The following is a 27,691-nucleotide window of genomic DNA, read 5'->3' on the forward strand; positions in this document are numbered from 1 at the left end:
TTACTTGCCTTCCTCGATCTGTAGCAGTGCAAGGGTGTGGCTGCAGCTGTTGCTAGGCTACAGAGACGCTTGGAACTTGTGGCCATTCTTCTGAACCTGTTGCTAAGCAACAGGGTTTGTTGCTTTATACGGAGCTCTCAGCTCCGTATCTTTTACTATAGCTTTCGGTTATCCGGAATTTTTGATGAACCAGCACCACGTCGGTCCCGGATAAAAAAAGTTTCCTGTACGCTGGTTTGAGATCCAACTCTCTCACCCTCCAACTGAATTTGGAATTCAACCATGTTATGGTCACTCATTCCAAGGGGATCCTTTACTAGGACATTTTTTATTAATACTGTCTCATTACAGAGGACCAGATCTAAGATTGCCTGCCCCCTGGTTGGTTCAGTAACATACTGCTCAAGGAACCCGTCCCTAATGCACTCTATGAACTCTTCCTCAAGGATGCCCTGCCCAATTTTATTTGTCCAGTCAATATGAAAGTTAAAATCTCCCATGATTATAGCTGTTCCCTTATTACAAGCCCCAACTATTTCCTGATTTATACTCCGACCAATAGAGTTGCAACTGTTAGGAGGCCTACAGACTACGCCCACTAGTGACTTTTTTCCCTTATTATTCCTTATCTCCACCCAAACTGTTTCACTATCCTGATCATTTGACCCAATATCATTTCTCACTATTGCAGTGATTCCATCCTTTATTAACATAGCCACCCCACCTCCCTTTCCTTCCTGTCTGTCCTTCCTAATAGTCAAATACTCCTGGATGTTTAGTTCCCAGTCATAGTCACCTTGCAGCCATGTTTCTGTAATGGCCACCAGATCATACCCATGTGTAGTTATTTGTACCGTCAACTCGTCTATTTTGTTACGAATACGAACTCGTTGAAGTTTAGAAGAATGAGAGGGGATCGTATTGAAACATATAAGATTCTGAAGGGGCTTGACAGGGTAGATGCAGAGAGGATGTTTCCCCTCGTGGGAAAATCTAGAACTAGGGGACATAATTTAAATATAAGGGGGCACCCTTTTAAATCGGAAATGAGGAGGAATTTCTTCTCTCAGAGGGTTGTGAATCTTTGGAATTCTCTTCCCCAGAGAGCTGTGGAGGCTGGGTCATTGAATATATTTAAGGTGGAGATAGACAGATTTTGGAACGATAAGGGAGTCAAGGGATATGGGGAGCGGGCAGGGAAGTGGAGTTGAGGCCAAGATCAGATCAGCCATGATCTTATTGAATGGCAGAGCAGGCTCGAGGGGCCAAATGACCTACTCCTGCTCCTACGTCTTATGTTCTAAGAGCAGGTCAGAGGCTAGGTGTTCTGCAGCAAGTGTCTCACCCCCTGACTCCACAAAGCCTTTCCACCATCTACAAGGCACAAGTCAGGAATGTGCTGGAGTACTCTCCACTTTATTGGCACCCCATCCACCACCTTAAACATCCACTCCCTTCACCACCGGCGCACCATGGCTGCAGCGTGCATCATCTATGAGATGCCCTGCAGCAACTCGCCAAGGCTTCTTCGGCAGCACCTCCCAAACCTGCGACCTCTACCACCTAGAAGGACAAGGGCAGCAGGTGCCTTGGAACACCACCACCTCTAAGTTCCCCACCAAGTCACATACCATCCTGACTTGGAAATATATCGCCGTTCCTTCATCATCGCTGGGTCAAAATCCTGGAACTCCCTCCCTAACAGCACTGTGGGAGTACCTTCACCACATGGATTGTAGCGGTTCAAGAAGACGGCTCACCACCACCTTCTCAAGGGAAATTGGGGATGGGCAATAAATGCTAGCATTGCCAGCGATGCCCACATCCTAGCACTAATGTAGACTTTTAAATTGGTGTACTAATCTAAGGGTTTATTATAATTGTGAGATCAATACAAGTATCCATACCTAAGGAAGGATATACTTGCCATAGAGGGAGTGCAACGAAGGTTCATCAGACTGGCTCCTAGAAAAAAAAATAGGAGCAGGAGTAGGCCATTCGGCCCTTCGAGCCTGCTCCACCATTCAATCTGATCATGGCTGATCCTCTCTCTCAATACCATATTCCCGCTCTCTCCCCATACCCCTTTGTCATAAATCTCATCATCGAGAAACTACCTATGAAATAACACTGGACGGCCATCTGGTGCCGCTGTTCAAGGAGTATAAATACTCGGAGTGGGCCCCAGCTTGCCAGGGACATTTTGTAAGACAGGAACTAGTGAAGTACAACTAGACCTCCATGTTCTGAAATAAGTTGATTAAAGCCTTGCTTTATACTCAAACCAAGTGCGTAGTGAGTTTTATTACGTCACCCTTGATGCCTTTTGTGTCTAGAAATCTATCTATCTCCTTCTTAAATATATTCAGTGACTTGGCCTCCACAGCTTTCTGTGGTAGAGAATTCCACAGGGTCACCACCCTCTGAGTGAAGAAATTTCTCCTCATCTCAGTCCTAAATGTCCTACCCCGTATCCTGAGACTGTGACCCCTCATTACCTAGACCCCCCCAAGCCAGGGGAAACATCCTCCCTGCATTCAGTCAGTCTAGCCCTGTCAGAATTTTATACGTTTCAATGATATCCCCTCTCATTCTTCTAAACTCTAGTGAATACAGGCCTAGTCGACCCAATCTCTCCTCATACGACAGTCCTGCCATCCCAGGAATCAGTCTGGTGAACCTTCGCTGCACTCCCTCTATGGCAAGTATATCCTTTCTTAGGTAAGGAGACCAAAACTGCACACAGTACTCCAGGTGTGGTCTCACCAAGGCCCTGTATAACTGTAGTAAGACATCCTTGCTCCTGTACTCAAATCCTCTTGCAATGAAGGCCAACATACCATTTGCCTTCCTAACTGCTTGCTGCACCTGCATGTTTGCTTTCAGTGAGTCATAGAGTCATAGAGCACAGAAAGAGGCCCTTTGGCCCATCGTGTCTGCGCCGTCCATCAAGCCCTGTCTAATCTAATCCCATTTTCCAGCATTTGGTCCATAGCCTTGTATGCAATGGCATTTCAAGTGCTCATCCAAATGCTTCTTGAATGTTGTGAGGGTTCCTGCCTCTACCACCCTTTCAGGCAGTGAGTTCCAGACTCCAACCACCCTCTGGGTGAAAAAGTTCCTCCTCAAATCCCCTCTAAACCTCCTGCCCCTTACCTTGAATCTATGCCCCCTTGTTATTGACCCCCCTACTAAGGGGAAAAGTTCCTCTTTATCTACCCTATCTATGCCCCTCATCATTTTGTACACCTCAATCAGGTCCCCCCTCAGCCTTCTTTGCTCCAAGGAAAACAACCCCAGCCTGTTTAGTCTTTCTTCATAGCTGAGGCGCTCCATCCCAGGTAACATCCTGGTGAATCTTCTCTGCACCCTCTCCAAAGCAATCACATCCTTCCTATAGTGTGGTACCAGAACTGCACACAGTATTCCAGCTGTGGCCTTACCAGTGTTTTGTACAGCTCCATCATAACCTCCCTGCTCTTATATTCTATGCCTCGGCTAATGAAGGCAAGTATCCCATATACCTTTTTAACCACCTTATCTACCTGATCTGCTGCCTTCAGGGATCTATGTACATGTACACCAAGGTCCCTCTGACCCTCTGTGCTTCCTAGGGCCCTACCACTCATTGTGTATTCCCTTGCCTTATTTGTCCGTCCAAAATGCATCACCTCGCACTTGTGTACAAGGACACCCAGGTCCCTTTGTACATCAACATTTCCCAATTTAACACCATTTAAGTAATACTCTGCCTTTCTGTTTTTCCTACCGAAGTGGCTTACTTCACATTTATCCACGTTATACTGCATCTGCCATGTAATTTGCCCATGTATCCTGGGATGGGGAATTGTCCTATGAGGAGAGATTGAGTAGACTAGGCCTATATTCTCTAGAGTTTAGAAGAATGAGAGCTGATCTCATTGAAACATACAAAATTCTTACAGGACTTGACAGGGTAGATGCTGGGAGGATGTTTCCCCTGGCTGGGGAGTCGAGAACCAGGGGTCACAGTCTCAGAATAAGGAGTCGGCCATTTAGGACTGAGATGAGAAATTTCTTCACTCAGAGGGTGGTGAATCTTTGGAATTCTCTGCCCCAGAGGGCTGTGGAGGCTCAGTCGTTGAGTATATTCAAGACAGAGATCGAATATACTCAACGGCAGGAAAGTGGAGCTGAGGTAGATCAGCCATGATCTTATTTTTTTTATTGGTTTATGGGATGTGGGCAGCATTTATTGCCCGTCCCTTATTGCCCTTGAGAAGGTAGTGGTGAGCCTCCTTCTTGAACCGCTGCAGTCCGTGTGGTGAAGGTACTCCCACAGTGCTGTTAGGGAGGGAGTTCCAGGATTGTGTCCCAGCGACGATGAAGGATCGGCTGATATACTTCTAAGTCAGGATGGTGTGTGACTTGGAGGGGAACTTGGAGGTGGTGGTGTTCCCGTGCGCCTGCTGCCCTTGTCCTTCTAGGTGGGAGAGGTCGCGGGTTTGGGAGGTGCTGCCGAAGAAGCCTTGGCGAGTTGCTGCAGTGCATCTTGTAGATGGTACACACTGCAGCCACGGTGCGCCGGTGGTGGAGGGAGTGAATGTTTAAGGTGGTGGATGGGGTGCCAATCAAGCGGGCTGCTTTGTCCTGGATGGTGTTGAGCTTGTTGTAACTGCGCTCATCCAGGCAAGTGGAGAGTATTCCATCACACTCCTTACTTGTGCCTTGTAGATGGTAGAAAGAATTTGGGGAGTCAGGAGGTGAGACAGACGCCGCAGACCTGCTCTTGTTGCCACTGTGTTTAAGTGGCTGGTCCAGTTAACTTTCTGGTCAATGGTGACCCCCCCAGGATGTTGATGGTGGGGGATTCGACGATGGTAATGCCATTGAATGTCAAGGGGTGGTGGTTAGACTCTCGCTTGTTGGAGATAGTGATTGCCTGGCACTTCTGTGGCGCGAATGTTACCTGCCATTTATCAGCCCAAGCCTGAACGTCATCCAGATCTTGTTGCATGCGGGCATGGACTGCTTCATTATCTGAGGAGTTGTGAATGGCGCTGAACACTGTGCAGTCATCAGCGAACATCCCCATTTCTGACCTTATGTTGGAGGGAAGATCATTGATGAAGCAGCTGAAGATGGTTGGGCCTAGGACATTGCCCTGAGGAACTCCTGCAGCGATGTCCTGGGGCAGTGATGATTGACCTTCAACCACCACAGCCATCTTCCTTTGTGCTAGGTATGACTCCAGCCAGTGGAGCGTTTTCCCCTCCGATTCCCATTGACTTCAGTTTTACTAGAGCTCCTTGATGCCACACTTGGTCAAATGCTGCCTTGATGTCAAGGGCAGTCACTCTCACCCCACCTCTGGAATTCAACTCCTTTGTCCATGTTTGGACCAAGGCTGTAATGAGGTCGGGAGCCAAGTGGTCTTGGTGGAACCCAAACTGGGCATCAGTGAGCAGGTAAGTGCCGCTTGATAGCACTGTCGATGACACCTTCCATCACTTTGCTGATGATTGAGAGTATACTGATGGGGTGGTAATTGACCGGATTGGATTTGTCCTGCTTTCTGTGGACAGGACATACCTGGGCAGTTTTCCACGTTGTCGCATAGATGCCAGTGTTGTAGCTGTACTGGAACAGCTTCGTTAGAGGCACGGCTAGTTCTGGAGCACAAGTATTCAGCACAATAGCCGGGATGTTGTCAGGGCCCATAGCCTTTGCTGTATCCTGTGCGCTTAGCCATTTCTTGATATCACGTGGAGTGAATTGAATTGGCTGAAGACTGGCTTCTGTGATGGTGGGGACCTCAGGAGGAGGCTGATATGGATCATCCACTTGGCAATTCTGGCTGAAGATGGTTGCAAACGCTTCAGCCTTGTCTTTTGCACGCATGTGCTGGGCTCCACCATCATTGAGGCTGGGGATATTCATTGAGCCTCCTCCTCCCGTTAGTTGTTTAATTGTCCACCATTCATGACTGGATGCAGCAGGACTGCAGAGCTTTGATCTGATCCATTGATTGTGGAATCGCTTAGCCCTGTCTATAGCATGCATGTAGTCCTGTGTTGCAGCTTCCCCAGGTTGGCACCTCATTTTTAGGTACGCCTGGTGCTGCTCCTGGCATGCTCGTCTACACAACTTATTGTACCACTGTTTGTCCCCTGGCTTGATGGTAATGGTAGAGTGAGGGATATGCCGGGCCATGAGGGTGCAGGTTGTGGTGGTGTACAATTCTGCTGCTGCTGATGGCCCACAGCACCTCATGGATGCCCAGGTTTGAGCTGCTAGATCTATTCTGAAGTTATCCCATTTAGCTTCTTCTTCTTAGGCAGTCCCTCGGAACCGAGGATGACTTACTTCCACATTAAAAATGAGTTCACAGGTGACTGATTAGTCCAATGCGGGACCTACAGTCTCTGTCACAGGTGGAGCAGACGGTGGTTGAAGGGTTGGTGGGGTGCTTGGGTTGACATACGCTCCTTGCGCTTGGCTTCCAGCGAAGTGACTCGAGGTGTTCGGCACCTTACCGGATGCTTCTCCTCCACTTTGTGCGGTCTTGGGCCAGGGATTCCTAGGGTCGGTGGGGATGTTGCACTTTTTCAAGGAGGCTTTGAGGGTGCCCTTGAAGCGTTTCCTCTGCCCACCTGGGGCTCTCTTGCCGTGCCGGAGCTCTGAGTACGGTGATAGTGCCACACAACACAATGGAGGGTGTCATCAGTGTGAAGACAGGACTTCGTCTCCACAATGACTGTGTGGTGGTCACTGCTACCAATACTGTCATGGACAGATGCGACAGGTAGATTGGTGAGGATGGGGTCAAGTAGGTTTTTCCCCTCATGCTGGTTCTCTCACCACCTGTGTAGCAGGCCCAGACTGGCAGCTACGTCCTTCAGGACTCGGCCAGCAGTGGTGCTACTGGGCCACTCTTGGTGATGGACATTGAAGTCCCCCACCCAGAGTACATTCTGTGCCCTTGCTACTTCCAAGTGGTGTTCAACATGGCAGAGTACTGATTCATCAGCTGAGGGAGGGCGGTAGGTGGTAATCAGCAGGTTTCCTTGCCCTTTTTTGTCCTGAATCAATGTTGAGGACTCCCAGGGCCACTCTTTCCTGACTGTATGCCACTGTGCCGCCACCCCTGGTGGGTCTGTCCTGCCGGTGGGACAGGACATACCCAGGGATGGTGATGGAGGATTTTGGGACATTGGCTGCAAGGTATGACAATGTCAGGGTTGTTGCTTGACTAGTCTGTGGGACAGCTCTCCCAATTTTGGCATAAGTCCCCAGATGTTGGTGAGGAGGACTTTACAGGGTGTGCTGTTACTAAACCAGATGGGTTTTTTACAACAGTCCAATAGTTTCATGGTTACCATTACTGACACAAGCTTTTTATTCCAGATTTATTTAATTAACTGAATTTAAATTTCCCCAGCTGCCGTGGTGGGATTTGAACTCACGTCTCTAGATCATTAGTCTGTGGCGGAGGCCACAAAGGGACAATAACACAATGTGTACCCAATGCTGTTATATGTACCTAACACAATTCACTTTGTATAGCAATGCTGTGGTATGGACATGCTGGGTTGGGTTATTGGTGCAGGGCCCCTTTAAGAGTGTCGGGCCCTTTAAGAGTGTCGGGTTACGTGATGACTCATCAGCCCCTGCTTGTAACCCTGCAGGGGGCTGAGGTTTTCCAGTCCATGTGGAGATGTGATAAAAGCAGGACACGTTTTGTCCTTTACCAAAAGAAAGTCTCAGCCTGTTGATTTCTGTCGATCCCAACAAGTCCAGGCTTCTGGATTACTAGCCCAGTGACATTACCACTATGCTACCTTTCCCATCTATGGTGGAGCAGGCTCGAAGGGCCAAATGGCCTACTCCTGCTCCTATTTCTTATGATCAAAATGTACAATAATTCTAATGTACTGACGTATAATACTCTGTCACACTGAGTATTCATAGAAACATAGAAGCAGGAGTAGGCCATTCGGCCCTTCGAGCCAGCTCCGCCATTCAACGAGATCATGGCTGATCATCCAAACCCTAGCACCCGGTCCCTACACCGACAGCCATCCCACCCAAGCCCTATCCCCGTAACCCCATGTATTTAATCCCTCCTAACACTAAGGGTCAATTTTTATCATGGCCAATCAACCTAACCCGCACATCTTTGGACTGTGGGAGGAAACCAGAGCACCCGGAGGAAACCCACGCAAACACGGGGAGAATGTGCAAACTCCACACAGACAGTCGCCCGAGGCCGGATTTGAACCCGGGTCCCTGGCGCTGTGAGGCAACAGTGCTAACCACTATGCCACCGTGCTTCATACATAAAGTGATAATAATAATGTATAATTCTGGCTGAGACGCCCTGTAGTAATTCCATAATATTAAATATACAGTGCAGCAGACAACTGAATTTGAACACACTTAATATTAATATGCAATAAGCTACAATGGTTATGAATGAAGGATGGAGTACTATAAAATGCAGGCATGTTCTGCTCTAATTAATGTAGGAAGCAGGAATTATAAAGGGAACGCAGTATTCTGGAGTGTGCTAGCACACCAGGTAATAAATACACCCAACGGTACCACCAAGCAAACCGATCCACTAATGGTCTCTGTAATCTAATTGACATTAAATCTTACAGCGCAGAAGGAGGCCGTTGGGCCCATCGTGCCTGTACTGGCTCTTTGAAAGTGCCACCCAATTAGTCCCACTCTCCCCACCCCCCATATTCCTGCATTTTTTTCCTGTTCGAGTATTTATCCAATTCCCTTCTGAAAGTTACTATTGAACCTGCGTCCATCGCCCTTTCCAGGCAGCGCTTGCCAGATCACGGCAAACTCGCTGCGTAAATTTTCTTATCCTCATGTCGCCTCTGGTTCTTTTGCCCATTACCCGACATCTGTGTGTCCTCTGGTTGCCGACCCTCCTGCCAGTGGAAACGCTTTCTCCCTATCTACTCCATCAAAACCCCCTCATGATTTTGAACACCTCTGTCAAATCTACCCTTAACCTTCTCTGCTCTGAGGAGAACAACCCCAGTGTCTCTAGTCTAAGGAACAGGAGGAGGCCATTCGGCCCCTCGAGCCTGTTCTGCCGTTCAGTTAGATCGTGGTTGATCTGTAACCTCAACTCCATTTGCCCGCCTGTGCCCCATAGCTCTGCAATTCCCTCCCTAAACCTCTCTGCCTCGCTATCCCTCTGTCCTCCTTTAAGACACTCCTTAAAACTCTGACCAAGCTTTGGGTCATCTGCCCTAATTTCTCCTTATTTGGCTTGGTGTCAAACTTTGTTTTATAACACTCCTGTGCAGCGCCTTGGGACATTCCACTACATTAAAGGCGCTATATAAATACAAGTTGTTGTTATTGATACCCTGACCGAACAAAAATCTGTCACGCTCGGTCTTGAAAGCTCCAACTGACCCCCAGCATCCATAGCCTTTCAGGTGAGAGAAAGTTCCAGATTTCCACTACCCTTTGTGTGAAGAAGTGCTTGCCGACATCACCCCCGAACGGCCTGGCTCTAATTTTAAGGTGATGCCCCCCTTGTTCGGGACTCCCCGTCCCACCAGAGGAAATAGTTTCTCCGTATCTACCCTAGCACACCTCAATTAATCTTCTAGACTCGAGGGAATACACGCCTGGTCTATGCAACCTGTCCTCATAATTTAACACTTTTAGCCCGGTATCAGTCTGGTGGATCTGCGCTGCAACCCCTCCAAGTACAATATATCTATCCTGAGGTGCAGTGCCCAGACCTGAACCGCTATGTGGTGATATAAAGCTGGGTGGGAATGTAAGTCGTGAGGAGGATGCAAGGAGACTTCAAGAGGGGGTATAGACAGGCTAAGTGAGTGGGCAAGAACATGGCAAATGGAGTATAATGTGGAGAAATGTGAAGTTATCCACTTTGGTAGGAAAAATAGAAAAGCAGAGTATTATTTAAATGGTGAGAGATTGGGAAATGTTGGTGTTCAGAGGGACCTGGGTGCCCTTGTACATGAATCACTGAAAGTTAACATGCAGGTACAGCAAGTAATTAGGAAAGCAAATGGTATGTTGGTCTCTATTACAAGAGGATTTAAGTATAAGATTAAAGACATCTTACTGCAATTATACAGGGCCCTGGTGAGACCACACCTGGAGTGCTGGGCACAGTTTTGGTCTCCTTACCTAAGGAAGGGTATACTTGCCATAGAGGGAGTGCAACGAAGGTTCACCAGACTGGTTCCTGGGATGAGGGGATTGTCCTATGAGGAGAGATTGAGGAGACTAGGCCTATATTCCCTAGAGTTTAGAAGAATGAGAGGTGATCTCATTGAAACATACAAAATCCTTACAGGGTTTGACAGGGTAGATGCAGGGAGGATGTTTCCCCTGGCTGGGGAGTCTAGAACCAGGGCTCACAGTCTCAGAATAAGGGGTCGGCCATTTAGGACTGAGATGAGGAAGAAATGTCTTCACTCAGAGGGCGGTGAATTTTGGGAATTCTCTACCCCAGAGGGCTGTGGAGGCTCAGTCATTGAGTATATTCAAGACAGAGATCAATAGATAGATTTTTGAATATTAAGGGAATCAAGGGATATGGGGATAGTGCAGGAAAGTGGAGATGAGGTAGAAGATCAGCCATGATCTCACTGAATGGCGGCGCAGGCTCGAAGGGCCGACTCCTGCGCCTATTTCTTATGTTCTTATCAATTACAAACTTTGGTAACAGAGAAAATCTTCAAAGTTTTGCACTGGATGGTGTTAGAGGATTGTTACGTAGATACACACATGCAGTGATGTCAGCTGTGACTCAGCTGGTAGCACGCTCGCTTCTGAGTCAGAGGGTTGTGGGTTCAAAGTCCCGCACCAGAGACCTGAGCACATAATCTAGGCTGATGCTTCAGTGCAGTGCTGAGGGAGTGCTGCACTGTCGGAGGTGCCGTGTTTCGGATGAGACGCTAAGACAGTGAGGTGAGAGTGACTACCCTTGACAGCAAGGTAGCATTTGACCGAGTGTGACATCAAGGAGCCCTAGTAAAACTGAAGTCAATGGGAATCAGGGGGAAAACTCTCCACTGGCTGGAGTCATACCTAGCACAAAGGAAGATGGTTGTGGTTGTCGGGAGGGCAATCCTCTCAGCCCCAGGACATCGCTGCAGGAGTTCCTCAGGGCAGTGTCCTAGGCCCAACCATCTTCAGCGGCTTCATCAATGAACTTCCCTCCAACATAAGGTCAGAATTGGGAATGTTCGCTGATGACTGCACAGTGTTCAGCGCCATTCGCAACTCCTCAGATAATGAAGCAGTCCATGCCAGCATGCAACATGTCCTGGACGACGTTCAGGCTTGGGCTGATAAATGACAAGTAACATTCGCGCCACAGAAGTGCCAGGCAATGACTATCTCCAACAAGCGAGAGTCTAACCACTGCCCCATGACATTCAACGGCATTACCATCGTCGAATCCCCCACCATCAACATCCTGGGGGTCACCATTGACCAGAAACTTAACTGGACCAGCCACATAACTACTGTGGCAACAAGAGCAGGTCAGAGGCTGGGTATTCTGCGGCGAGTGTCTCACCTCCTGACTCCCCAAAGTCTTTCCACCATCTACAAGGCGCAAGTAAGGAGTGTGATGGAATACTCTCCACTTGCCTGGATGAGTGCAGCTCAAAAACCTCGACACCATCCAGGACAAAGCAGTCTGCTTGATTGGCACCCCATCCACCATCTTAAACATTCACTCCCTCCACCACCAGCGTACCGTGGTTGCATTGTGTACCATATACAAGATGCACTGCAGCAACTCGCCAAGGCTTCTTCGGCAGCACCTCCCAAACCCGCGACTGCTTCCACCTAGAAGGACAAGGGCAGCAGGTGCATGGGAACACCACCACCTCCAAGTTCCCCTCCAAGTCACACACCATGCTGACTTGGAAATATATCGCCGTTCCTTCATCGTTGCTGGTTCAAAATCCTGGAACTCCCTCCCTAACAGCACTGTGGGAGTGTCATCACCACACGGACTGCAGCGGTTCAAGAAGGATGCTCACCACCACCTTCTCAAGGGCAACTACGGATGGGCAGTAAATGCTGGCCTTGCCAGCGACGCCCACATCCCAGGAACGAGTAAAAAAAACCCTGTGAGCCCCGTGGGGGGGAGGGAGTTCTCCCCGGTGTCCTGGGGCCGACAGTTATCACTCAACCAACATCACTAAAAAACATATTACCTGGAGATTTATCACATTGCTGTTTCTGAGAGCTTGCTGTGTGCAAGTTGGCTGCCGCATTTCCTACATTACAACAGTGACCACACTTCAAAAATTGGCTGTAAAGCGCTTTGAGACGTCCTGAGGTTGTGAAAAGTGCTATATCAAGTTTTTTCCCCACGTTCTTTGCTAAAATGAGTGCATGTGGCTGAAATGTTGTTGTCGTAACAACAACTGTGTCAAGTCAGCGAGTGCCATTGTACAAGTAGTGTTGTGGTTATGTTGCTAAATTTATAATCCAGCGAATATGAGTTCAAATCCCACCACAGCAGTTTGAGAATTTGAATTCAGTTTTTTTTAAAATCCGGAAATAATAAACTGGGATCAGTAAAAGTGACCAGAATGACTAAGAATAATATTGAGGATAGCAAGAAAGAAACAACTTGCATTTTTACAGCACCTTTCACGACCTCAGGACGTCCCAAAGCGCTGCACAGCGAATGAAGCATTTTTCGAAGTGTAGCCACTCTTGTAATGTCGGAATTGCAGCAATCAGTTAGTGTATAGCAAGCTCCCACAAACAGCAATGAGTTAAATGACCAAATAGTCTGTGCTAGTGATGTTGGATTGAGGGATAATTATTGGCCCCAGGACACCGGGGTTAACTCCCTCCTGCTCTTCTTTGAAATAGTCTGTTTGATCTTTTACGCCCCACCTGAGAGGGCAGACGGGGTCTCTCAGTTTAATGTCTCATCTGAAATACGACACCACCGACAGTGCAGCGCTCCCTCAGTACTGACCCTCCGACAGTGCAGCGCTCCCTCAGTACTGCCCCTCCGACAGTGCAGTGCTCCCTCAGTACTGACCCTCCGACAGTGCAGCGCTCCCTCAGTACTGAACCTCCGACAGTGCAGCGCTCCCTCAGTACTGCCCCTCCGACAGTGCAGCGCTCCCTCAGTACTGACCCTCCGACAGTGCAGCGCTCCCTCTGTACTGCCCCTCCAACAGTGCAGTGCTCCCTCAGTACTGCCCCTCCGACAGTGCAGCGCTCCCTCAGTACTGCCCCTCCGACAGTGCAGCACTCCCTCAGTACTGCCCCTCCGACAGTGCAGCGCTCCCTCAGTACTGCCCCTCCGACAGTGCAGCGCTCCCTCAGTACTGCCCCTCCGACAGTGCAGCGCTCCCTCAGTACTGCCCCTCCGACAGTGCAGCGCTCCCTCAGTACTGCCCCTCCGACAGTGCAGCGCTCCCTCAGTACTGTCCCTCCGACAGTGCAGTGATCCCTCAGTACTGCCCCTCTGACCGTGCAGTGCTCCCTCAGTACCGACCCTCGAACAGTGCAGCGCTCCCTCAGTACTGTCCCACTGACAGTGCGGCGCTCCCTCAGTACCGACCCTCCGACAGTGCAGCGCTCCCTCAGTACTGCCCCTCCGACAGTGCAGCGCTCCCTCAGTACTGCCCCTCCGACAGTGCAGTGATCCCTCAGTACTGCCCCCTCTGACAGTGCAGCGATCCTCAGTACTGCCCCCTCCGACAGTGCAGTGCTCCCTCAGTACCGACCCTCCGACAGTGCAGCGCTCCCTCAGTACTGCCCCTCCGACAGTGCAGTGATCCCTCAGTACTGCCCCCTCTGACAGTGCAGCGATCCTCAGTACTGCCCCCTCCGACAGTGCAGTGCTCCCTCAGTACCGACCCTCGAACAGTGCAGCGCTCCCTCAGTACTGTCCCACTGACAGTACGGCGTTCCCTCAGTACCGACCCTCCGACAGTGTAGTGCTCCCTCAGTACTGCCCCTCCGACAGTGCGCTCCCTCAGTACTGCCCCTCCGACAGTGCAGCGCTCCCTCAGTACCGACCCTCCGACAGTGCAGCGCTCCCTCAGTACTGCCCCTCTGACAGCGCAGCGCTCCCTCAGTACTGCCCCTCCGACAGTGCAGCGCTCCCTCAGTACTGCTCCCTCCGACAGTGCAGCGCTCCCTCAGTACTGCCTCTCCGACAGTGCAGCGCTCCCTCAGTACTGCTCCTCCGACAGTGCAGCGCTCCCTCAGTACTGCCTCTCCGACAGTGCCAGCGATCCTCTGTACTGCCCCCTCTGACAGTGCAGCGCTCCCACAGTACTGCCCCCTCTGACAGTGCAGCGATCCTCAGTCCAGCCCCCTCTGACAGTGCAGCGATCCTCTGTACTGCCCCCTCTGACAGTGCAGCGCTCCCTCAGTACTGCCCCCTCTGACAGTGCAGCGATCCCTCAGTACTGCCCCCTCTGACAGTGCAGCGATCCCTCAGTACTGCCCCCTCCGACAGTGCAGCGATCCTCAGTACTGGCACCGGGAGTGTGGGTCCTGGATAATGGGGCTCAAGTCTCTGGATTGTGGGCAGGGAGGCTCGAACCCACGAACTTCTAACTCAGAGGGGAGAGAGAGTGAGACACACTGAGCCACGGCTGAGAAGGACAATCAGCTAAACTCTGGAAAAGAATCCCGTGTCCTTACTTTTCCAGCGATCGATTGACCTAAGTTGACCTCTCCTGTTCGCCAAGGGTTAAATGTCAGGATTGATCAGGAAAACGCAGGTGATGTTTTTTCCCGATCACAGAGCGATCCCTAATCGAGCAATTCCTTGTTTTTTTTCCATGACCCGCCCACCTCCCAGCTCCAGTATGGACGTCAGACGCCAGCTCCGTCCGATCCACCTGACCAGAACGATGGGTTGATGATAGAAAGAACCTGTGACTGTGAGTCGATCAAAGCTCCAACAACGGTGAGTCTTTTAACTTCACCGTCTGAACCTCGCGCAGTCTGGCCTCACTCTCCCTCCACTCCTCACTTCCCTTCCCATCTTTCCCTTCTTCTCTCGCTCTTCCGTTTCCCTCTTTTTCCTCCTTTCCTTTTCCCTCTTTTTTCCCACTCTTTGCATTTCTCTTATTTTTCCTCCCTCTTTCCATTTCTCTGTCTCTCTCTTTCCTTTGCTCTTTTCTATTCCTTCTTTTTACTTTTCCCACTCTTCCTGGCTTCATTTATTTCTGTCTCCCTTTTGCTTTCCCTCTCTCTCTGTCTTTCCTTTTCGCTCTCTTTTTTGTTACATCTCTTTCCATTGCTCTCTCTTGATGGGACAGTGTAGAGGGAGCTTTACTCTGTATCTAACCCGTGCTGTACCTGCCCTGGGAGTGTTTAATGGGACAGTGTAGAGGGAGCTTTACTCTGTATCTAACCCGTGCTGTACCTGCCCTGGGAGTGTTTGATGGGACAGTGTAGAGGGAGCTTTACTCTGTATCTAACCCGTGCTGTACCTGCCCTGGGAGTGTTTGATGGGACAGTGTAGAGGGAGCTTTACTCTGTATCTAACCCGTGCTGTACCTGCCCTGGGAGTGTTTGATGGGACAGTGTAGAGGGAGCTTTACTCTGTATCTAACCCATGCTGTACCTGTCCTGGGAGTGTTTGATGGGACAGTGTAGAGGGAGCTTTACTCTGTATCTAACCCGTGCTGTAGCTGCCCCGGGAGTGTTTGATGGGACAGTGTAGAGGGAGTTTTACTCTGTATCTAACCTGTGCTGTACCTGCCCTGGGAGTGTTTGATGGGACAGTGTAGAGAGAGCTTTACTCTGTATCTAACCCGTGCTGTACCTGCCCTGGGAATGTTTGTTGGGACAGTGTAGAGGGAGCTTTACTCTGTATCTAACCCGTGCTGTACCTGCCCTGGGAGTGTTTGATGGGACAGTGTAGAGGGAGCTTTACTCTGTATCTAACCTGTGCTGTACCTGCCCTGGGAGTGTTTGATGGGACAGTGTAGAGGGAGTTTTACTCTGTATCTAACCTGTGCTGTACCTGCCCTGGGAGTGTTTGATGGGACAGTGTAGAGGGAGCTTTACTCTGTATCTAACCCGTGCTGTACCTGCCCTGGGAGTGGTTGATGGGACAGTGTAGAGGGAGCTTTACTCTGTATCTAACCCGTGCTGTACCTGCCCTGGGAGTGTTTGATGGGACAGTGTAGAGGGAGTTTTACTCTGTATCTAACCTGTGCTGTACCTGCCCTGGGAGTGTTTGATGGGACAGTGTAGAGGGAGCTTTACTCTGTATCTAACCTGTGCTGTACCTGCCCTGGGAGTGTTTGATGGGACAGTGTAGAGGGAGCTTTACTCTGTATCTAACCCATGCTGTACCTGCCCTGGGAGTGTTTGATGGGACAGTGTAGAGGGAGCTTTACTCTGTATCTAACCCATGCTGTACCTGCCCTGGGAGTGTTTGATGGGACAGTGTAGAGGGAGCTTGACTCTGTATCTAACCCGTGCTGTACCTGCCCTGGGTGTGTTTGATGGGACAGTGTAGAGGGAGCTTGACTCTGTATCTAACCCGTGCTGTACCTGCCCTGGGTGTGTTTGATGGGACAGTGTAGAGGGAGCTTTACTCTGTATCTAACCCGTGCTGTACCTGCCCTGGGAGTGTTTGATGGGACAGTGTAGAGGGAGCTTTACTCTGTATCTAACCCGTGCTGTACCTGCCCTGGGAGTGTTTGCTGGGACAGTGTAGTGGGAGCATTACTCTGTATCTAACCCATGCTGGACGTGCTCTGGCAGTGTTTGATGGGACTGTGTAGATATATTATTTATATATATAGCCAGTCGCCGTCCAGCTATGTCTCAATTTTAATCCTCGTGTTCAAATCCCACCATGGCCTCGCTCCCTCCATCCCAGCAACCATCTGAGATCTCTGCATTCCTCCCACTCTGGCCTCCCCCACTTCATTCGCCCCACCATTGGCGGCCGTGCCTTCAGCCATCTAGGCACTAATCTCAGGAATTGCCTCCCTAAACCTCGCCGTCTCTCTCTCTCTCTTTGCTCCTTTTAAGATGCTCCTTAAAATCCTGCCTCGTAGTATCACCCTGTGCGGCTCGGTGTCAAATTTTGTCTGATGTACGCTCCTGTGAAAGGTCATGGGAGGTTTGGCCTACGTTCAATGCGCTGTATCAGTGCAAGTTGTTGTTGAACAGGGACTATTCCCCCAATCATTGTTTCGCTCTTGTATTTCGCAGCTTCCAAGGGTGGTCTTTGCGGATCCAAGTGAGGGTAGATCTGCAATGGACCCAGCTCTCTTCTCAACCCGTTGACAGTTATAGAAGGCCCCAGGTAAGTGAATGAAGAAGCCATTTGGGTATTGGCTACCTCCTCACTAATGAGAACATAAGCAATAGGAGCAGGAGTCGGCCATACGGCCTCTCGAGACTGCCCCGCCGTTCATAAAGATCACGGCTGATCTTACATAGGATTACATTACATAGGATATACAGCACAGAAACAGGCCATTCGGCCCAACCAGTCTATGCTGGCGTTTATGCTCCACACGACCCTCCTCCCATCTTTCCTCATCTAAATCTATCTGCGTAACCCTCTATTCCCTTCTCCCTCATATGCTTGTCTAGCCTCCCCTTAAATGCATCGATACTATTCGCTTCAACCACTCTCTGTGGTAGCGAGTTCCACATTCTCACCACTCTCTGGGTAAAGAAGTTTCTTCTGAATTCCCTATTGGATTTCTTGGTGACTATCTTATATTGAGGCCTCTAGTTATGCTCTTCCCCACAAGTGGAAACATTCTCTCTGTATCCACTCTATCAAAATTTTTCATAATTTTAAAGTCCTCTATTAGGTCACCCCTCAGCCTTCTGTTTTCAAGAGAAAAGAGACCCAGCCTGTTCATCCTTTCCTGATATGTATACCCTCGCATTTCTGGTATCATCCTTGTAAATCTTCTCTGCACCCTCTCCAGTGCCTCTATATCCTTTTTATAATATGGCGACCAGAACTGTACACAGTACTCTAAGTGTGGTCTAACCAAGGTTTGATCCAGGCTTAGCATAACTTCGCTACTTTTCAATTCTGTCCCTCTACAAATAAACCCAAGAGTTTGATTTGCTTTTTTTTTATGGCCTTGCTAACCTGTGTTGCAGCTTTTAGTGATTTGTGTATTTGTACTCCTAGGACACTTTGTTCCTCTACCCCACTTAGACTCGCACCCTCCTTCTTCTTAGGCAGTCCCTCAGAACCGAGGATGACTTGCTTCCACATTAAAAATGAGTTCTCAGGTGACTGATGAGTCCAATGCGGGACCTACAGTCTCTGTCACAGGTGGGGCAGACGGTGGTTGAAGGGGCGGGTGGGTGGGGTGCTTGGGTTGACGTGCGTTCCTCCCGCTGCCTGCGCTTGGCTTCCGCTTGCTCCCGGCGAAGAGACTCGAGCCGTTCGGCGCCTTCCCGGATGCTTCTCCTGCACTTTGTGCGGTCTTGGGCCAGGGATTCCCAGGTGTCGGTGGGGATGTTGCACTTTTTCAAGGAAGCTTTGAGGGTGTCCTTGAAGCGTTTCCTCTGCCCACCTGGGGCTCTCTTGCCGTGCCGGAGCTCCGAGTAGAGCGCACCCTCCAACTGATAAGTGACCTCCCTATTCTTCCTACCAAAATATAATACCTCACATTTATCTGTGCTGAACTTCATTTGCCAATTATATGCCAATCTTCGACCCTCTCGCACTATCCCCATATCCCTTGGTTCTGTTAGTGTCCACAAATCTATCCATCTCAGTCTTGAATGTACTGAGCATCCACAGCCCTGTGGAGGAGAGATTTCCAAAGATTCACAACTCTCTCTCCTCTTTCTTTACCCAGCGAGTGGTGAGAATGCGGAACGCGCTACCACAGGGAGTGGTTGAGACGAATAGCATAGATGCATTCAAGGGAGGCTAGATAAACACATGAGGGAGAAAGGAATAGGAGGATATGTTGCTGGGGTGAGATGAAGAGGAGGCTCGTGTGGAACATAAACACCGACATGGAGCCGCTGGGTCACGGTCTGTCTCAAACACAGCTAGAGAGATCCTGGCGATTTTATTGCTTTTGTATCTTCACATTCTTCTCTTGGAGAATGGTTTGTAGTAATGGAAGGTTTAGGCCCCAGCCAATTCTGGGCACTGCACTTTAGAAAGGTTGTCAAAGCCTTGGAGAGGGTGCAGAGATTTACTAGAATGGTACCAGGGATGAGGGACTTCAGTTATGTGGAGAGACTGGAGAAGCTGGGATTGTTCTCCTTGGAGCAGAGAAGGTTAAGAGGAGATTTACTAGAATAGTACCAGGGATGAGGGGCTTCAGTGATGTGGAGAGACTGGAGAAGCTGGGATTGTTCTCCTTAGAGCAGAGAAGGTTAAGGGGAGATTTACTAGAATGGTACCGGGGATGAGGGACTTCAGTTATGTGGAGAGACTGGAGAAGCTGGGATTGTTCTCCTTGGAGCAGAGAAGGTTAAGAGGAGATTTACTAGAATAGTACCAGGGATGAGGGACTTCAGTTAATGTGGAGAGACTGGAGAAGCTGGGATTGTTCTCCTTGGAGCAGAGAAGGTTAAGAGGAGATTTACTAGAATGGTACCAGGGATGAGGGACTTCAGTAATGTGGAGAGACTGGAGAAGCTGGGGTTGTTCTCCTTGGAGCCGAGAAGGTTAAGAGGAGATTTACCAGAATGGTACCAGGGATGAGGGACTTCAGTTAATGTGGAGAGACTGGAGAAGCTGGGATTGTTCTCCTTGGAGCAGAGAAGGTTAAGGGGAGATTTACTAGAATGGTACCAGGGATGAGGGACTTCAGTTAATGTGGAGAGACTGGAGAAGCTGGGGTTGTTCTCCTTAGAGCAGAGAAGGTTAAGAGGAGATTTACTAGAATGGTACCAGGGATGAGGGACTTCAGTTAATGTGGAGACTGGAGAAGCTGGGGTTGTTCTCCTTGGAGCAGAGAAGGTTAAGGGGAAATTTACTAGAATGGTACCAGGGGATGAGGGACTTCAGTTACACGGAGAGACTGGAGAAGCTGGGGTTGTTCTCCTTGGAGCAGAGAAGGTTAAGGGGAGATTTACTAGAATGGTACCGGGGATGAGGGACTTCAGTTAATGTGGAGAGACTGGAGAAGCTGGGATTGTTCTCCTTAGAGCAGAGAGGGTTAAGGGGAGATTTACTAGAATGGTACCGGGGATGAGGGACTTCAGTGATGTGGAGAGACTGGAGAAGCTGGGATTGTTCTCCTTGGAGCAGAGAAGGTTAAGGGGAGATTTACTAGAATGGTACCGGGGATGAGGGACTTCAGTTAATGTGGAGAGACTGGAGAAGCTGGGATTGTTCTCCTTGGAGCAGAGAAGGTTAAGGGGAGATTTACTAGAATGGTACCAGGGATGAGGGACTTAAGTGATGTGGAGAGACTGGAGAAGCTGGGGTTGTTCTCCTTGGAGCAGAGAAGGTTAAGGGGAGATTTACTAGAATGGTACCAGGGATGAGGGACTTCAGTTAATGTGGAGAGACTAGAGAAGCTGGGGTTGTTCTCCTTAGAGCAGAGAAGGTTAAGGGAGATTTACCAGAATGGTACCAGGGATGAGGGACTTCAGTTAATGTGGAGAGACTGGAGAAGCTGGGGTTGTTCTCCTTAGAGCAGAGAAGGTTAAGGGAGATTTACCAGAATGGTACCAGGGGATGAGGGACTTCAGTGATGTGGAGAGACTGGAGAAGCTGGGGTTGTTCTCCTTGGAGCAGAGAAGGTTAAGGGGAGATTTACTAGAATGGTACCAGGGGATGAGGGACTTCAGTGATGTGGAGAGACAGGAGAAACTGGGGTTGTTCTCCTTGGAGCAGAGAAGGTTAAGGGGAGATTTACTAGAATGGTACCAGGGATGAGGGACTTCAGTTAATGTGGAGACTGGAGAAGCTGGGGTTGTTCTCCTTAGAGCAGAGAAGGTTAAGAGGAGATTTACTAGAATGGTACCAGGGATGAGGGACTTCAGTTAATGTGGAGACTGGAGAAGCTGGGATTGTTCTCCTTGGAGCAGAGAAGGTTAAGGGGAGATTTACTAGAATGGTACCAGGGGATGAGGGACTTCAGTTAATGTGGAGAGACTGGAGAAGCTGGGATTGTTCTCCTTGGAGCAGAGAAGGTTAAGGGGAGATTTACTAGAATGGTACCAGGGATGAGGGACTTCAGTTACACGGAGAGACTGGAGAAGCTGGGTTGTTCTCCTTGGAGCAGAGAAGGTTAAGGGGAGATTTACTAGAATGGTACCAGGGATGAGGGACTTCAGTGATGTGGAGAGACTGGAGAAGCTGGGATTGTTCTCCTTAGAGCAGAGAAGGTTAAGAGGAGATTTACTAGAATGGTACCGGGGATGAGGGACTTCAGTTAATGTGGAGAGACTGGAGAAACTGGGATTGTTCTCCTTGGAGCAGAGAAGGTTAAGGGGAGATTTACTAGAATGGTACCAGGGATGAGGGACTTAAGTGATGTGGAGAGACTGGAGAAGCTGGGATTGTTCTCCTTAGTGCAGAGAAGGTTAAGGGGAGATTTACTAGAATGGTACCAGGGATGAGGGACTTCAGTTAATGTGGAGAGACTGGAGAAGCTGGGGTTGTTCTCCTTAGAGCAGAGAAGGTTAAGGGAGATTTACCAGAATGGTACCAGGGATGAGGGACTTCAGTGATGTGGAGAGACTGGAGAAGCTGGGGTTGTTCTCCTTGGAGCAGAGAAGGTTAAGGGGAGATTTACTAGAATGGTACCAGGGGATGAGGGACTTCAGTGATGTGGAGAGACAGGAGAAACTGGGGTTGTTCTCCTTGGAGCAGAGAAGGTGGGGAGGAGATTTGATCGAGGTGTTCAAAACCTTGAAGTGTTTCGATAAGAGTAGGGAGGGAGAAACTGTTTCCACTGGCATGCCGGTAGGTAAGCAGAGGATACAGATAATTGGCAAAAGAACCAGAGGCGAGATATGGAAAAATATTTACGCAGCGAGTTGTTGTGATCTGGAACGCGCTGCCTGAAAGGGCGGTGGAAGCAGATTCAATAGCAGCTTTCAAAAAAAAGGGAATTGGATAAATTCTGTTTTTTTATTCGTTCACGGGATGAGGGCGTCGCTGGCATTTATTGCTCTCGAGAAGGTGGCGGCGAGCTGCCTTCTTGCAGTCCGTGAGTGGCTTGCTAGGCCATTTCAGAGGGCAGTTAATTGTCAAAGTCCTGAATCACTGTAGACCAGACCGGGTAAGAACGGCAGATTTCCTTCCCAAAGGATATTAGTGAACCAGATGGGTGTTATACGACAATCCGGTAGTTTCATAGTCAGCCATTACTGATGCTAGCTTTTTATTCCAGATTTATTTAATTAACAATTTAAATTCCCCAGCTGCCGGGGTGGGATTTGAACTGACATCTCCCGGATAATTAGGCCAGCGCCTCTAGATTACTAGTTCAGTAACGTAACCACTGTGCAACCATTGCCAATACTGCAAAAGAAAGATATTGCAGGGCCATGGGGGAAAGAGCAGGGGTGAAGTGGGGACTAATCGGACAGCTCTTGCAAAGAGCCGGCAGAGGCACTATGGGCTGAATGGCCTCCTTCTGTGCTGTGGATCATAGAATGATCAGAGGCTGATTAGGTCAGACAGGGTGGGCGGGCGGATGTATTGTTTCTGTATTGTCACGTTCTTCCCTTTTTTGAATTCATTTTATGGGATGTGGGCGTCGCTGGCAAGGCCAGCATTCATTGCCCACCCCCAATTGCCCTTGAGAAGGCGGTGGCCAGTCGCCCCCCTCCTCGGACCGCTGCTGTCTGTGCGGCGAAGGCGCTCCCACCGTGCTGCTGGAGAGGGAGTTCCAGGATCCTGACCCAGCGACGATGAAGGAACGGCGACACACCTCTAAGTCAGGAATGGTGTGTGTGACCTGGGAGGGGAATGGTGTGAACGAGTGGAAGGATTCGAATGGGGGGCTGGCGAATGGTGTGACGGGGTGGCGATGTTGTTTTTGTATCTTCACCCCCCTTTGGAGGGTGGGGGGAGGCGGCGACCCTCCCCCGCACCCCCCCCCCCCGGCCATAAGGGTTAATCTGTGTGGTTATGGCAGCTCTGCATTTTCCCAACCTTTACCTCCTCCCCGTCTTCTCTCCCCCTCTCCCCATCCTCTCCTTTCCCCCTCCTCTCCCCCACTCCCCCCTTCCTCTTCCTCCTCCCCATCTTCCTCATCTTCCTCTCCCCCTCCTCCCCTTCCTCTCTCTCCTCTACTCCTCTTCCTCCTCCCCATCATCTTCCTCTCCCCCTCATCTTCCTCTCCCACTCCCCTCCTCCCTCCCTCTCCCCTCCTCCCTCCCTCTCCCTTCCCTCTCCTCCTCCTCCCCTCCATCATCTTCCTCTCCCCCTCCTCTTCCTCCCCATCTCCCTCCCCCTCCTCTTCCTCCTCCCCTCTCCTCTTCCTTCCCTCTCTCCTCTTCCCTCTCTCCTACTCTTCCCCTCTCCTCGTCCTCCCCTCCTCTTCCCTCTCATCTTCCCCTTCCCTCTCTCCTCCTCCCCTCCTCTTCCCTCTCTCCTCCTCTTCCCTCTCATCCTCTCTCCTCCCCCTCCTCTTCCCTCTCCTCCCTCTCCTCTTCCCTCTCTCCTCCCCCTCCTCTTCCCTCTCCTCTTCCCTCTCCTCCCCTCCTCTTCCCTCTCTCCTCCCCCTCCTCTTCCCTCTCTCCTTCCCCTCCTCTTCCCTCTCTCCTCCCCCTCCTCTTCCCTCTCTCCTCCCCCTCCTCTTCCCTCTCTCCTCCCCCTCCTCTTCCCTCTCTCCTCTTCCCTCTCATCTTCCCCTCTCCTCCTCTTCCCTCTCATCTTCCCCTCCTCTTCCCTCTCTCCTCCCCTCCTCTTCCCTCTCTCCTCCCCCTCCTCTTCCCTCTCTCCTCCCCCTCCTCTTCCCTCTCTCCTCCCCCTCCTCTTCCCTCTCTCCTCCCCCTCCTCTTCCCTCTCTCCTCCCCCTCCTCTTCCCTCTCTCCTCCCCCTCCTCTTCCCTCTCTCCTCTCCCTCCTCTTCCCTCTCCTCCTCTTCCCTCTCATCTTCCCCTCCTCTTCCCTCTCTCCTCCCCCTCCTCTTCCCTCTCTCCTCCCCCTCCTCTTCCCTCTCTCCTCCCCCTCCTCTTCCCTCTCTCCTCCCCCTCCTCTTCCCTCTCTCCTCCCTCTCCTCTTCCCTCTCTCCTCCCCCTCCTCTTCCCTCTCTCCTCTCCCTCCTCTTCCCTCTCTCCTCTTCCCCTCTCCTCTTCCCTCTCCTCCTCCCCTCCTCTTCCCTCTCTCCTCCCCTTCCCTCTCTCCTCCCCCTCCTCTTCCCTCTCTCCTCTTCCCCTCCCCTCCTCTTCCCCTCCCCTCCTCTTCCCTCTCCTCCTCTTCCCTCTCCTCCTCCCCTCCTCTTCCCTCTCATCTTCCCCTCCTCTTCCCTCTCTCCTCCCCCTCCTCTTCCCTCTCTCCTCCCCCTCCTCTTCCCTCTCCTGCCCCTCCTCTTCCCTCTCCTCCCATCCTCTTCCCTCTCCTCCCATCCTCTTCCCTCTCCTCCCATCCTCTTCCCTCTCTCCTCCCCCTCCTCTTCCCTCTCCTCCCCTCCTCTTCCCTCTCTCCTCCCCCTCTCTCCTCCCCCTCTCTCCTCCACCTCTCCCCTCCTCCTCCTCTCCCCTCACTCCTCCTCCCCTTCCCTCTCTCATCTTCCTCTCTCCTCCCCCTCCTCTTCCCTCTCTCCTCACTCCTCCTCTGCCCCCTCTCTCCTCCTCCTCTCCTCCCTCTTCCACCTCTCCTCCCTCCCGCAGGTCTGGTGTGTGTCTCTCTCTCTCCTGGGAGATGACTTCCCCGCAGGATGGACGGCCCTAATTCGCCCGCCCTCGCCCACGCCCGACGCCATGAGAGCGCCAGCCCGCCCGCCAGCAGCCCGGACCCCCCCCGCCAGGATACCTCAGCAGCCCGGCTGCCTCCGCCGCACGCCCGGCGGAGGAACATGAGGGCGGAGGCGGACGACGCGCGCAGCGTGGACGGCCGCCTGCTTTTCGGCGCCGACGGCTCGGCCTGCCTGCTGGACCGCGCCTGCGCGCTGGGCCCGCTGCCGGCCGGGCCCGGCAGCCGCGCCTGCGCGCTGCCCATCCGCCACTTCCACGTGCTGAGCGAGCGGCGGCGGCGTCGACGGCAACCCGACCAAATGATGCTTCCTCCGAATACCTCAGTGGCCGTCGTCGTCCACAGCTTCCGCGCCTTCAGCCTCCGACGTGGCCGAGGCCTCGTAGACTACCTGCAAGCCAACCAATCTGCCAAAAACTCGCCTTTACCCAAAGAAGCCCAGGGAGCAGGAGGACAACAAAATGGCGGCGGCAACGACGACGACGACAAAGAAGACGATGACAACAACGACGACGAGGAGGCGCACGCGGGCCTCAGGCCCCGCCCCCCTCCGCACGCGGGCCTCAGGCCCCGCCCCTTCGCGCCCGCGCACTCCAGGCCACGCTCTCCGCCGTTGGACGCGCTGTGGCCCCGCCCTCTTCCTTCCCTTACGCTCGACGACGACGACCACGACCTCAGGCTCCGCCCTCCTCCGCTCGACGACGACGACGACAACAACCACCACCTCAGGCCCCGCCCTCCTCTGTTCGACGACGACCTCAGGCCCCGCCCTCTTACGCTCGACAGCGACGACGACGACGACCTCAAGCCCCGTCCCCCGCCGCTCCTGCTGTGCATCAGCTGCCGCCTATCCTTCGGGCGGCCGGGCTCGCTGGCGGCCCACGCCGCCCGGCGCCACGGGCTGGCGCTGCTGGAGCGGGAGCGGCGGCTGCTGGAGGAGCAGGGCGCCTCGGCCCTCGTCCAGCCGGGCGCCGGGGGCGGCGGGAACGACGACGACGACGCCAAACCTCTGATCATTAGCTTTCTCGAACCAAAAAGCGGCGCGGGGGCTGGGCTGGAGCAGATGCCAGAGTGCTGGGGTTGGGACCCGGGCCTGCTGCATCACGTGACTGAGAGGATGTCAAGCGGACATCATGCGATTACCCTTTCGCCCGAAGCGATGTCTCCGTCGCCGACCGAAAACGCTTGGCCCGAAGCGACGGCCCCTTCGCCAACTGCTGACGGTTCTCCTCTGCCAGCCGAAAACAGCCCGCCCAAAGCGACGGCCCCCTTGCCCGGCGCCAACAGCCCGCCCAGAGCGACGGCCCCCTCGCCGACCGCCAGCACTTCGCCCAAAGCGATGGATCCTTCACCCTCCGAAAACAGTTCTCCCAAAGTAATGACTCCCTCGCCAACCGCCAACCACAGTTCGCCCAAAGCAATGGCTCCTCCACCAACCGCCAGCACTTCACCCAAAGCGATCACTCCCTCGCCGACCGGAAACAGTTCTCCCAAAGTGATGGCTCCCTCGCCAACCGCCAACACATCACCCAATCGAATGGCCGGTGCATTGCCCAACGGGAGCGCCGACGAGGCGCCGAGTGGACCAGAAGATGGCGGCCGGAGTAGATTGCCCTTGACCGGGCAGGACTACCCCTGCAAGGCCGGCCCCCCGCGGCCCCTGGCCCGAGGCCCCGCCTTTACTGCCGACGGCTTGTCGGAGTCCTCGCGTCCCAAAGGATCTGTGCCAGCCAAGGCCAAAGACTCCGAGGGGGAGAAGGAGGCTGGCGCGGAGACGGTCAAGGACCCGGAGCCGAAGCACGGCGCCGGCCTCTCGCAACGAAACCAAAGCAGCTACCAAATCCGCAAGTCGCCCGGCTTGCCCGCCGGCATCCCTCCAAAGGAACCGAGCGCCGCCCTCGACCCCGGCGGCCCGCTCGCCGAAGCCCACGACCCCCGCGACCTGGAGGGGAGCCGCCCAGCCCGCAGCGCCAACCCCCTGGCTCGGACAGCCGCCAGGGCCTTCCTGGCGGAGGCGGAGGCCGAGCGGTACAGCACCCTCGGGGAGCGGGCCGCCCCGTACCCGCTGCTGCTCGCCCCCCCCTCCCACAACTCCTGCAAGACCCTCAAATGCCCCAAGTGCAACTGGCACTACAAGTACCAGCAGACGCTGGAGGCCCACGTCAAGGAGAAGCACCCGGGCACCGACATCCTGTGCGCCCACTGCGACGCGGGGCGGCCCCACCCCCGGCTCGCCCGCGGCGAGAGCTACACCTGCGGCTACAAGCCCTTCCGCTGCCAAGTCTGCGACTACTCCACCACCACCAAGGGCAACCTCAGCATCCACATGCAGTCGGACAAGCACCTGACCAACCTGCAGGGGCTGCAGGCGGGCGGCGGGGCGGGCGAGCGGGCGCCGCCCCCTTCCGGCCTCCTGCCCCCCCCGCCGCCGCCCCCGCCTCCCCCCCCACCCGCCCCGGAGGCCTCACCCCCTGAGCGGCCCAAGGCCAAGACCTCCTGGCACTGCAAGGCCTGCGACTACGAGACCAGCATCTCTCGCAACCTGCGCATCCACATGACCAGCGAGAAGCACGTGCAGAACGTCCTCCTCCTGCGGCAGGGGCTCCCACTGGGCCTCCGGGCCCTACCCCAGCCGGGCCTGGAGCTCTACCACCAATACTACCGGGCCCACAGCAGGAGGCTCGAGGCCCTGAAGATGGACAGTCAGGTGGAAGCCCGGCTTCTGCTCCACGGCTTCCAGCTCGACCCCGCCGGCTCCCAGCATGCCACGGCAGGTCAGTACTTCTTCTTCAACTCTGTGTGA

General features: G+C 52.5%; 1 protein-coding gene across 1 annotated transcript in view; it reads left to right on the top strand.

The window, feature by feature from the left end:
- LOC147118342 (uncharacterized) overlaps nt 1-27,691 on the top strand; it is a 72,072-nt gene extending 44,381 nt beyond the window's left edge. The window contains exons 2-4 of the mRNA XM_085983887.1: nt 14,849-14,956; nt 17,227-17,320; nt 24,807-27,691. Of these exons, the coding sequence (XP_085840013.1) occupies nt 24,854-27,691 (2,838 nt within the window). The 5' untranslated portion in view covers nt 14,849-14,956; nt 17,227-17,320; nt 24,807-24,853. The remainder of the gene's footprint in view (nt 1-14,848; nt 14,957-17,226; nt 17,321-24,806) is intronic.

The sequence above is a fragment of the Somniosus microcephalus genome, chromosome 4 (assembly GCF_052327205.1).
Source record: "Somniosus microcephalus isolate GS21.2 chromosome 4, FLI_Smic_1.0, whole genome shotgun sequence".
Lineage (NCBI taxonomy): Eukaryota > Metazoa > Chordata > Chondrichthyes > Squaliformes > Somniosidae > Somniosus > Somniosus microcephalus.